The 12427-nt window shown below is 39.2% G+C and overlaps 1 protein-coding gene across 2 annotated transcripts; it reads right to left on the minus strand.

The window, feature by feature from the left end:
* Positions 1 to 80: 80 nt before the first annotated feature.
* On the minus strand, positions 81 to 8765 carry LOC110981049 (transcription factor Sp3-like). Of its 2 annotated transcripts, none has more exons than XM_022238219.2 (6): positions 8590 to 8765; positions 7379 to 8125; positions 6484 to 7081; positions 2519 to 2729; positions 2197 to 2396; positions 81 to 1428 (listed from the first exon to the last, which is right to left on the minus strand). In XM_022238219.2, exons 1-6 carry the CDS (start codon positions 8650 to 8652, stop codon positions 1205 to 1207), a joined length of 2043 nt encoding a protein of 680 aa, XP_022093911.1. In that variant the 5' UTR covers positions 8653 to 8765; the 3' UTR covers positions 81 to 1204. The 2 variants fall into 2 exon arrangements, with proteins under 2 accessions (XP_022093911.1, XP_022093910.1); XM_022238218.2 differs by having other exon boundaries at positions 7379 to 8371.
* Positions 8766 to 12427: the final 3662 nt, after the last annotated feature.

The raw sequence follows: 12427 nt of genomic DNA on the forward strand, positions 1-12427 counted from the left end.
CACTGATTGAAAGCCCAATTAAACATGCAGTAATTTAATCTTTACACGCTGCCACAAAAGAAACCAAAACACAAATCGTATCAATTTGTCTGTTCAAGTGGTATTATTGTATAATGTAACTATATAAGTACATCACACATAATGTACACACATTTGAGAGTTTACAAAACAGCTTCATTCATAAATACTTGAAAGCAAGAATACTGCATACATTCCAGCAGAAAACATTGAAACTATAATGTTGCAATAAGAAAAAAAGCTTGGATGATAAAAGGCAGATAAATATCCAATTGTGTTCCCGATTTAAAATTTTGCACATAAAATCTTTAATGAGTGGGAAGAATAATTCCAGATTTGCTTAGGATAGCAAACATTCTCCTTGACTTTCACTTTATTTCACTTTTTGAAACTCAAAACAATATCTGTACATGTACCTTCAAAAACAAGAAAAATTTCAGCCTCCCAAATTGTTTGACAAGTTTTCAGATTTCAAAGTGAGGCATTGTATAAATTGTGAAGGTGGAAACTCCTTCAGAAGAGGGGTTATTGAGCAATTACACTTAATAACAGTCAATAAAATGATCAAGTTCAAGATAAAGATATGTGAACATAATTACAAAGGACTGGGACAGCAAATGATACATCTAATTCCATGCATTTGTTTTCAAGATTTGAAAAAAGTTTATACATGTACATGTATACAGTTGTTAATGTTTGATAAGAATTTAGAGGCAAGTTCTGTACAGCATAATCTGGCTTTTTCTTAATGTATTTACAAATATTTCAGATTTGTTATTTACAGTGTAGTTACAAGAGAAAAAAATACAGCTACAATCATTTGAAATTTCATTGCATGGTCATTTAAGGTCAATTATGTTGCTGTATGTATCCAATGCTGTGTATCTTGAAATGAGTTAGTACAAAAAATCCTAATTTTGGACAGTGATTGCTTTTAAAAGCAATAACTATACATGTAGTTGTTATCTCAACTGTTACAACTTAATCAAGAAAAATGCAGTTTCCGAAGTTTAAGTTTCCATTACCTGATGAAGCTGTTTACCTTCTTCACTTCTTTATACCAAGAATATACATGTACATGGAAAGACAGGTTTAGCCTAGGCATCCCAAATATCAAGCCTCAAAACACAAATGAACTGTCGTCTTTCACAAATTAAGCATAAAGAAACCAATCAAATGGTTGCCACTAACTGGCATCTAGGGTTCTATCACCCATCTGTAAGACCACTGCATTTGTGAGTGTTTCATTGTCAGGTGTGGACACCACTTCACTACTGTCGAGAGCCACCGAGCCTTCTTCGAAATCCCCATCTTTTCCCTTCTTATTATTGTGCGTCTTGACGTGTTTGGACAGGTGGTCACTCCGCATGAAGCGCTTGGAGCAATAAGGGCAGGGAAAACGTTTCTCCCCTGAACACAAAGGAATAAGACAGCAAGATTAAAAACTACCAAAAAGAGTTAAAAGTCCCAGCCCCCATATGCTTATGAATGAACACTACCCAAACCAAACTTATAATTTTTGGTACAACTCTAAAAATACACACTTATTTTCAGGGGCAACAAATCTGTAGTCCATCTTAGCTAAACACATACACATGTAAATGTACTTGTATTCGTTCAATTAATAATTAGTGATCACAATGGAAATTCTTGTAGTAACAGATACCAATTCCAGCAACTTCAGCATTTCAGTAACCTCTGGAAACTTTATCTTCATTATAAAATTTTGCTGAAACCAAAAACTATCATGAAACATTCCCTAAGGAAACTACGTTTAATTTAAATTCAACATCTGCATGCGTTACAGGAGCTGTCTGTAGCAGTGTTGTAGTCGAGAATACTTAAGATCTTTACAAGACCACAAAAGACAGCACAAGACCTCCAGTCTGAATTCAAGTCACAAGCTATTCAAATAAACTACAAGAAAAGCATTCCTTTGTCATTGTTCACACTGTTACTTATGACTGGTCTTATGCTTGGTCTAGACAACAACATTGGTCTGAAGTCAGTACTGATCTGGTTCCAGACTGCTTAAAGTACTCCTTAACACCAAGCGCCACTTGATGTACAGTATTTTATGCCATAACAGTATGCAATGACAGAAACTGCAGTTGTGTAAGACCATGTTCGGAGGCACTGCATAGCCAAAATGTTACATGTATTGCCTTTACGCTTTACCTGTGTGGGTCCGCCGATGCCTCTGTAGTTCATCTGATCTTGTGAATCGCTTGCCACAGAACAACCAGTTGCAGACAAAGGGTCTCTCTCCTGTGTGCCATCTCAGATGTGCCCGGAGGTGGGACGTCTTACCGTAAACCTTACCGCATCCTGAAATGTGACAGATGTGCTGCTTCTTGCGACCTTCAGCATTTAAATTCCTATGTGACGGGAAGTGCCAACATGGTGCATGATGTGAATTTTCACATGTACAGACAATGGAATTAGAAAATAAAGAAGGATCTCAGCAGGGAAACACAAACAAACAAAAACACTACTGTACCTTCCTTCACTGTCTTTGCAGTTAGGACACGTGCATGCCACCCGTCGCAGTCTTTTCTGTGTCGGCTGAGTAGATTGGCCTTGATTGTCCTCTTCATCTGATCCACCAAACGAATTGTCCATACTTAGTGTAGCACTAGGCTGTACCTGGGCAATGACCTGTGTCTGTCCCTGCCATTTCTTGTCTTGGATGGCATTAGCTTGCTGGGAAGCTATTGAGAACAAAAAAAGTGTGATTAATATTTTTAACAATTCACAATTGGGTATGACAAATATTTAAGGGGACCAGGCACATGTACCGATTAATTAAACTTTAGAAGTAGAGCAGACTGGCATTTGTTATACATGTGTCAATTGCTACACTGTACTTGTAAACTAAATGCAGCAGAAAGCTCTTTAAGAGAAGAAGAAATGAACTGTTAGCAGTGTTTGTTTCAGAAAGGAAACTCTTTTATAGTCTGGAACTGAAGGTCAAGGAGTTACATGTAAGTGGCTCATTTCATAACAAAGCAATTTTAACGGGGGTCAATGGTTAAAAATGCTCATTTTCATTTGTTTCCAGCTATAGAACTATCAACACTGATCAGAAAAGGGAAACGTTCAGTGAGATGAATAGACATGAATATGGTGATGTACATTGTACTAGGAGAAAAAGGACACCCTTCAGAGCTCATGTATATAGTACTTTTGTGTACTGTCAACACTCATTATAAAGAACACTGTTATAACCAAGTTCTGTTACAAAGGACAGATTTTGAGAATCCAAATTTCTTAAATACCTTTGTTTTCTTTGTTTTTCCACTCCTCTTAAAACAAATCGATAGTTACAACATACTAATTTGTGAAGTCCCCGTCACTTTATTAATGAGAGTTAACTGTACATGTATTAGGGTTTTACTGCAAACCTTTACGTTGTACATGCATATATGTAAATCTACATCTGAGCATGCTAACATAATTTTAACAAGGTACACTGTATTAGATCCAATCTAAATACATAAAAAATGTACACATGTACATGTAGTTCCTTTTATCAAGCATTTTTTTCTAATGAAGTCGTTTATATCTTTTTATCCATTTTAAATTAAATACATGGGGTATTTTAAATTGTTGAGGATGACATCATACATGTACATGTACATTCAAAGAAAATGAGCAGGGTACATTACCAAAAATCCCATCTATAGATACTTAGTATAATTGCATACTGAGATGGCTCATACAGATAGTTAGTGCAAATGCATGAAGTTAATAGCTTTGGCATGATTAAGAGAGATTACAGTTGGTTGTCAATGATATAGAATTTCCCTAAAGGAAGAAAATGAAACCATTGACGCAAACAGATCCATGGGGACCACATATGGTACATGTACATGTATAATGGTGAGCAGACAAGTATCATAAACCACACATTGTACTCCATTTCACCACTCGGACTGAAACATTTCAAACTGCGGCTAATTGTATAACTTCACAATAAATGTATTTTCCATGGTACATTATGCATATTACGGACATGTGCATGTGCATGTAATTAACTGGAAATGCACAACCAAATTTAAATTACATATACGAGTATTTAGGTTCCAATTCATCTTTTTTTCACAAGGCAAATTTATGAATAAGATCAATGCAATTGCAATGCAATAAACATGAATTTAATCAATACAATTGTTAATTTGAAACATTTGTATGAAGTTCAACAATTTTGTATCCAATCACTGATATTGAGTATTCTTAAAACTGTGATCCTGTTCTTTATCAAATTCAACTTAAATGTGATGGATACAATTGTGTTGGGTTTTCTTCCACTTTGTGTCGAGTGAACAAACAACCAGAAAGACAATTTGTGAGCACAGGACAGCTCTTGTGACTTTAACTTATTGCAACAAATGGAATTTGATCTCAAATAACATCTGTTTCAATAAATCTGAATTGCTTTTCCACATGATGATGCACTGTGGGCATGAACACAACTGTCAGAAATGACATAATTCACTTTCAGCCACTTTCTACTCAAGAGCAAAACTAAAGGTTGTTTGAATCTTCATAGCCAAAGTGGGGCATATTAGATGTTGAAAACCACGCAAGACACAACTTTTTTCAGATTTGAATGGTGGAGGGCAAAAGTCACAAAATATTCATGGGATCTGCACATGCTTGGAGGGTGCAAAACTATGGCTGATTTATTACCACCAAGTTAACACACTGACCCCAAATACCAACCTATCATTGTTGAATTATTAGACCTATCCACAACCAGGAATGAAAAACATAGCATTCAACTGACACAAAAATAGGCAGGATCAAATCATCAAAGAATGCAGACTCAGGCTCAATAATAAACAATGAATATGTAACCTGTCACGACAAAATGAGTGTAAAGTCACATACGCTCTTTCCAATTTGAGGATTCAAAGCCATATTGGAGGTCAATTTATTTTTTTTTAACCCTAACCCTCCTCAATCCTCCAACAGGTGAAGGATTGAGGAGGGTTAGGGTTAATATTTGGAACAAGTAATCCGTCTCAAATATTTCATAGGATCATATACTTAAAAAAGTCATTTTCACAGCAATTTTGATAACCTTTTTTGAGCGAAGTCAGAATTTTAAAACAATGTCAGAAATGCAAAGCTGCCACGATAATGTCACATTGTCAACTTACATGTATACTTTTACCCCAAGTGTTCCATGAGTAGACTGTTGGAAAACTCACTTTGTGTTGAATTCCAAAACATAAATACACTGTACATGTATCAGCTCATTTTGTGGTGACAGGTCACATACATGTATGTGAAAGAGCAAAAATGTGATGAACAAGGCAAACAACCTGAAACATGCAGACACAAATCAAATGCAAATGCCCTATAGCAAAACAGTTTTAACATTTTATTCTGTATGTTTAAAAGTAATACAAGGCATAATTAAAGCCTGCTACATCCAACTAAATCTGAACAATTTGGGACCAAAGTACATTTCTACATGAAATTCTTGTTATTGTTGCACCCAGTCATATTAAGCAAACTTTTTGTTGCTGACTACTGTATCTTAATTTGCGTCTAAAAGTCACATGCAAACAAATATTACCCAATGTATTAAATAAATGCATATAATTTGGAAAAAGTGTGTGAACAGAAAATCATGCGTTTTCCTATAAATGTAAATGTACATATATACATGTAGTTCTTGCATCAACGTAATATTATGTCTCAGACTGTCTTTACAGAAATATTAGTCAGTGGAACGGGATATAACTCCCAAATGGCAGTTAGCCACACCCCCTGACCTGTCGACCATTGGGTAAGCTGCAACCTGATTGGTTCATTGCTGACAAGTCATGCACCTCACAAGAAAGATGTACATGTACATGTACGATATCAAATTGCTTTCCTGTTCATATACATGTACATGTGTAAACATGCCCACTGGCATGTCCGTATGCAAAATGTACATGTACATGTATGCCTCTGGACTTCACTTGATGTCATTATTTTTGGCAAAGCATGTAGTTGTGCTGATGTGAATAACTGCCTACTTCTACTGTAACCCTAACCCCCAGGGGTGTATGTGAAATTGTACTGAACTTGGAGGATTTGGGTCTGTTAGGGTCAATGGAATAAAAAATGGAGATGACTTACATATAAGTAGATCTGATTGCCTAAATTTAAGTATAACTTGCAGTGTTACATTCAGCCGTTTGGAGTTATCAAAGTTAAATCTATAATTTCAGACCCTCCCTACTTTTTACTTTTCACTGCAAAAATATCTACCAGTATCTACAAGTAGTATAAGAACACAAAATTGCAAAAGTAAACAACAGAATTGGAAAGAATGAAGTGAATCTTTTTCACACACAACCTTCAAACAGTTACATATCATATACATGTCCTCCAAAAGCCAAACCAGTGAAGGAAGAAGTGAGTGATTTCTGAAAGAAAAGAAAATCCACTTTGTAAGAAACTCACCGGTTACAGAAGCAGCCCTTGCATTTGATGATGCTGCGGTTGTTGTAGGCATCTGTTGAATCTGTACTCCCATAGGCACCATGTTACCTCCAGTTGACAAGTTGATACTGGGTAATGCAGTGACCACCTGTGTTGCCGCAACCGAACCCACGTTCCCTGTTCCTGCAGTCGTGGTCAGTATCTGTTGTGGTTGCGACACTGCTCCTGAGATGCTTAATCCCTGTATTTGCACACCTTGGATGTTGAGAGTGTTGTTGGGGGAACGCAGGGCTGTTAAGATCTGACCTGGCAGTATTGTAGCCATCTGCTGTTGCCCTTGCAATTGGATAGTCTGGACATTATTCTGTGGTTGTAGGATGATATTCTGGATGGCCTGTTGACCTGTTGCAGCCTGGGCAGGGATAGTGAATGTCTGCTGTGAAGTGTTGATAATGGGTAGCCCGGTACCTTGTTGGATGGTGTATGTCTGTTGGACAGGTTGCACAGTAAAGCTCTGTTGCTGTTGCTGCTGTGGCTGCGCTGAGCTAGCTTGGATGTTAGTGATTTGTTGTGACTGCTGTTGAATGGCCACTGTACTCTGCTGAGGCTGTTGTTGGAGCTGTTATATGATAAAATCAACAGCAGAAAATTAATTACTAGGGACAATACAAGTCCAAGCGCAACAGCTTAAGTAACATACATCGACATGCACAAAGGTTGCAGATACTGTACCGGTAGCTGTTTGAATACCAACGGGAAATATTCCTTTTTTTTACCACAATCAATTTCTGCTGTGGTTACACTCTCAAGAAGCAAACAATCATAATGCTACTTCAATATTAGATGTTCCTCTGTATAATTTTTCCAGGAAATAAACACAAGCCCCCTGTTTTGAATAAGAGGAGTTAAACCTCACTTGAACTGGTTGTGCCATGTTGATACTGACAGGGATTGGAGTTGACTGCTGAGGAATTACGACCTGTTGCTGTTGGTGCACTTGCTGCTGCTGCTGCTGTGGGACGACCTGTGCCACAGAGATCTGCTGGGGTTGTTGAGGCTGTTGGTTCTGCTGTTGCAAAGTCTGGTCCGTTGTTACTATCTGCTGTGCTTGTGCTTGAAATTGCTGTGGCTGGAGCTGAACGGTATTTGTGAAATCTTGTTGTATGGGTGATGCAGCAACTATGCTGTACACTTGCTGCTGCTGCTGATCAGTCACATTCCCTGCAGTGTTAACCATGGGTGCCAGTTGGAATGTTATCGGTTGAGAAGCAACTCGGGGTGCAGTGCCAATGTTCTGTACGATTGGACTCGCCTGTGTCTGGATGAGTTGCCCATTCTGGAGGGCAAGGCTTGCAATGTTTGGCGCTGGGGATCGAATGATAGCTGGTGACTGGTTAATAGCACTGGCAATCTGATTGGCAATAATATTGCCATCTGCGTCCAACTGAATCTGAGGGATGATGTTGTACTGGACATTGCCCGTTCCTGCTGCGGCATTGCTGGTGTTAGAGTTGGCTGCTGCAGCTGTCAAAATCTGAGCCGGCTGTACAATCTGCTGCTGGGGATTCCAGTTCAGAACGTTGGCTGTGTTGCTAGTCGTTACCTGTTTGTTCGTCTCTATAACTTGCTGTTGCTGCGGTTGAACGATTGGCGGTGCACCTATCTGAACGGGAAAAGCAGAGATGGTCTGGAATTGTGTCTGTTGCTGTGCAGCAGGGATGGCAATTACGCCATTGGCTCCCACACAAATTTGTGTTTCTGCCGGTTGGAAGCTCTGATTCTGCCCCACGAACCGGATGGCAGTGGTTGTTGCCGTGTTCACCGCTTCTTCGGGCGGAGATCCTATCTTACTACATGTAGCTGCCAGCAAAGCAAGAGGAGATGGTTGCTGTTGGCCACTATTATCTCCCTGTGCAAGAGGTGAGAACAACAACCTTCAGTGTAGTATTTCGGGTTTTGTTCTTAGTTAATTTCTTTTCACGGGGGGACGGATGATGGGCGGGTTTTAGGTGTGGGTGTGGGTTAGCTCACGGAAGTTATGAACGAACGATGCTAGGCCAAGCCTACGAGAGAAACATACCGACCATAAATCGCAATAAAATAGTTTAATAAATACAGCTTTGTTACCTGTGTTGTTGTGGAGGGTTGAATGTACTCTGACTTTGCTCTGGTGACGGACACAGTCGTCATTTTGTCCGAATTTCAAGATTTTTCATGGACAATTCGAATCAACGGAGCGACAGCCCAAACATGAATAAAAATAGCATCAATGTAAGCACACACAACGACCACGCCATTTGCGCATTCAAATGCCCATTTACCCTCATTAAGGATAAATATTAATTCGCCTACTGACAAGACTAAAAATCAAGAACAAATTACCATAATGAATCGAATCGAAATCTGTTTCAACTACATTTTGTTCAAAAGTAAGGACGGGAGAACAGTAGAGACTCACAAGGTCAAATTTAATAAAGAACAAACACACGCTTTATTGCTACTTTAGACGCGTATGGACACATAACTGTGGAGTGGCACAATGAATGGTGCCCAGAAAAACGTGGTTGATTGACGGCTGAAGGCCTGGGCGGCACGACCATGCACAGTCAACTTCAAAGCAGGTTGCCGATGCGTTGCACTTAATGAGTTCCACTGCGTTTTAAGTGAATTCCGTGCCCGAACTCGACACAATTGGAATAATGTCGAACCCTGACGCGAAGACGAAACACGGATCTAGTTTTTCTGGATGTTTGCACCCAATTCCATTTTTGTGCGATTTTATGAGTCCCTAATGTATTGAATGTCAAAGTGTTAACAATCTACTCAGATCGACTGGCTTCCGAGTCGCGTGATACGCCGGCCCGCGCCAAAGTGGAGTTTAGTAACCAACAAATACAACTGACAGGCCCGCGCCTGACCAGACGGGGGGGGGGGTGTCGATAAACCAAAAAGTAGAACTCTTGGCACTGTGAACACATATTTTCATATAAAGGCCTATCGCAATGAGCTTTGTAATACAACATTGAAAAGTTGCATGTCTGTCACGAACCAAAGGTTGCATGTAAGACTTGTACACTGTAGTTTTCTATATTGAATAAACTTAAAATACATTGATTTCAAACCCTGAAACACCTGAAATGTGGATATTTGCCGGAACTTCCTGACGGTACATAATGACTGGAAATTGACTCATTAATATGCAGAATCGTGGTCACCTTGAGTTTGAGAATCAACGTACATGTATAAGCGGTGGCTTGTATGCTGAATATTACGGTCTATTTAAAAATTCAGTTAAAAAAAAAGGACCACCAACAAGCGGAACTCAGAAGCGAGCGGGGGGGGGTTCGAAAACCTACTTTTCCTACTCTGAATTTCCGGTAAAAAACCCCAAAATCAAATATCGTGTTCTTGTTGGTGACAATCATTGGCATATTAGGCGGGGGGGGGATTCTGGCGCTTTCTGATCCTCAAAAGACAAAGCACCCCCTCCCAAAAAAATCATCAAAAAAGGAAAAAAAGAAAGATAAATTGATAAAAAAAAATAATTCAAAAACATCAAATGGCACATCTCCAGCTTATCCCTGTTGGATACGCCTCTGTTTACAACCATGCATTTCTCAATCAATGGCACTCGCTCTACGATACTGCATATTTCATTGGCAGATTTCAAAATTTGATTGGGTTAGAGGAAGTCAGTCAATTCTGATAACGGAATTCAAACAAAATAATCGCCTATAGAATTTCAAAGAACTTTAGTTCTAGGTCAATTTCCCAAAAATGAATTAATTGCGTACAATAAACTCGCTGATTTGGAATTTCAAGTTCTTCATTAGTATTATGTTAAAAAATTACATGGATGCTTTTAGAGGAATTTTGAGCCTGAGGGAAATAATGTATATACACCGATATAAAATAGGCCAGACGAGCAAGTTTGCCGGAGCAAAATTGATTGTATGAAACGTTCCAAATCCTCATACATGGTTGAGTTTACTTGGTTTTTATTAAATGTTTTGATTTTTTTTAAAGAAATTGAACATTTGTGAAGGGTGCAAGTTATTTTTGATAAAATCCAACGTTTCATATCCAGGTCGACTTTAGTCAAATGGAATTTGCATTTTGCCCGGAGTGTTTGAAACCCGCTTTGACCTTTGCCGGTATTATTATGACTTCGGCCGTGTATACAAGGTCCTTTGATGTTCCTGATCTACCGAACAGATCAACTTTAACCGTCCAAATTAAGTAAAATTAAAGGCTCTTCCAGTTGGAACTTGCCAATGATATCGTCTTTGGAATTTATGGAACTTTTGGCTACAAGTTCCATAGAGGAATATTGAGCATGGAATCACAGCAAAATAACTTGAAGCCTGTGGCAACTTTCACTTTATATGTTCACAAGTTACCCTAACATGTTAAGTAATGTAGGTGAACCCACGCCAATCTGTTGTTCAGGAGTTTTGGCGGATGATGAAGGAACTTACCCCGTTTCTTTTGTACGGGCGCGGGCCCACGATAGAGGCCTGATTATGGGTTTGTAGCTCTATGATTGTATGAATCTCAGTGTAGTATTTACCTGTACAGTACATGTACACGTACACAACTGTACTGCATAGCAGGACACACACTGGCCATCAGTACTAGGCTATGGGCAGCCTTCGTGCCGCTCAATTCACGAAGCACTCAAGGCTATCACTGATATTCAATACCGTCACGTACCGCCCATTGGGTGTCCACATGGGACATAAAGGCGGGCGAGTGGGCGGACACTTAGATACTGAGTGGGTCCGTATCCCATAGCTATGCAATCTTAACAACCCGCAAGGGCAGAACACTTTACGGCGCCTTTTGTGCCCCAGTTTCTCTGTAAAATCTGGAGAGATTCTACAGATTTTTTAGACACAGTTTTCCAGATATTTGGTAGAGTCTTTTTGAGATTAGAACAGCCTCCGTGAGCTATGGAACTACGTAATCCTTGACCCCTCGATGCAACTCACCCCAACCAAAGATTGGACACCGTGTAGGCAGGCAGTACACCATATTACGTAATTGGCGGAGGGGGGGGTTAGCCCAGCACAAACAAAACGCCCATTGATTTTGAAAAACATAAAACAACAAAGAAACGAAAAAGCAACACAAATTAAAGTAAACGAATGCTTATATATCTGAAGTGAGAAAATGTAAAAGAAAATAAAATTTTGAAAGTAAGAACAGACGGCAGTAATTTATGTATGCATCAGTGCTCCCCCGAACCTTTTTCTACTTGGGACAACAAAAATTGATCCAGCTCATCGAACAAGGAAAATACTGGCCTTCTGTAACTATCATCTCCCTGCCAGAAAATGGAAAGTAGCAAAGCTAGCAAGTATACTGCCAATAATGTGAGGCAAACATTTTCTAGATGTAGATCGTCAGAAAGTCATTGGTAAAAAGAAAATTTAAAGGTAGATTTCGTATCCCTTGTGAACGAACTGCCTGATGTGCATGTATTCATGTACATTCGATCATGTTGAACATATACGTACAAAGATATCGTAATTACTACATTTCACTGTTGCATAATATTTCCTTTTGAAGGGGGAGGCAGGGAGACATGCGAAAACTACAGCCAATTTTGACCGTATAAGGTTAATCCAGCTTTTACATCTGGTTTAATAGTTTTCAATGTCCAAGTTCCAGTTCCAAGGCAGCACTGTGACCACCAAAACGTTCCCCAAATTGAACCCTGAAACAATAATCCTCATTCCAAAAACAGGAACGCAATAATGCTGCTATCACTCCAGAGGTGTAACTAGGGCTGGCTGTCTGGGGGAACCAGGGGGGTGCATACGTTTCATGGGGGCGGCAGCTATTACTGTATCAGCTTTTAAGGCAATGAAGAAGCTGTGAAATAAATTACCTTTATCAATCCACGGTGAAGTCAACTTGAAGTCTTCCGAGTCAAAACAACTTAATCACTTATGCAACTTTT

Source organism: Acanthaster planci, linkage group LG03 (genome assembly GCF_054643075.1).
Source record: "Acanthaster planci isolate LZ-2023a linkage group LG03, COTS_SCS, whole genome shotgun sequence".
In the NCBI taxonomy this organism is placed as follows: Eukaryota; Metazoa; Echinodermata; class Asteroidea; order Valvatida; family Acanthasteridae; genus Acanthaster; species Acanthaster planci.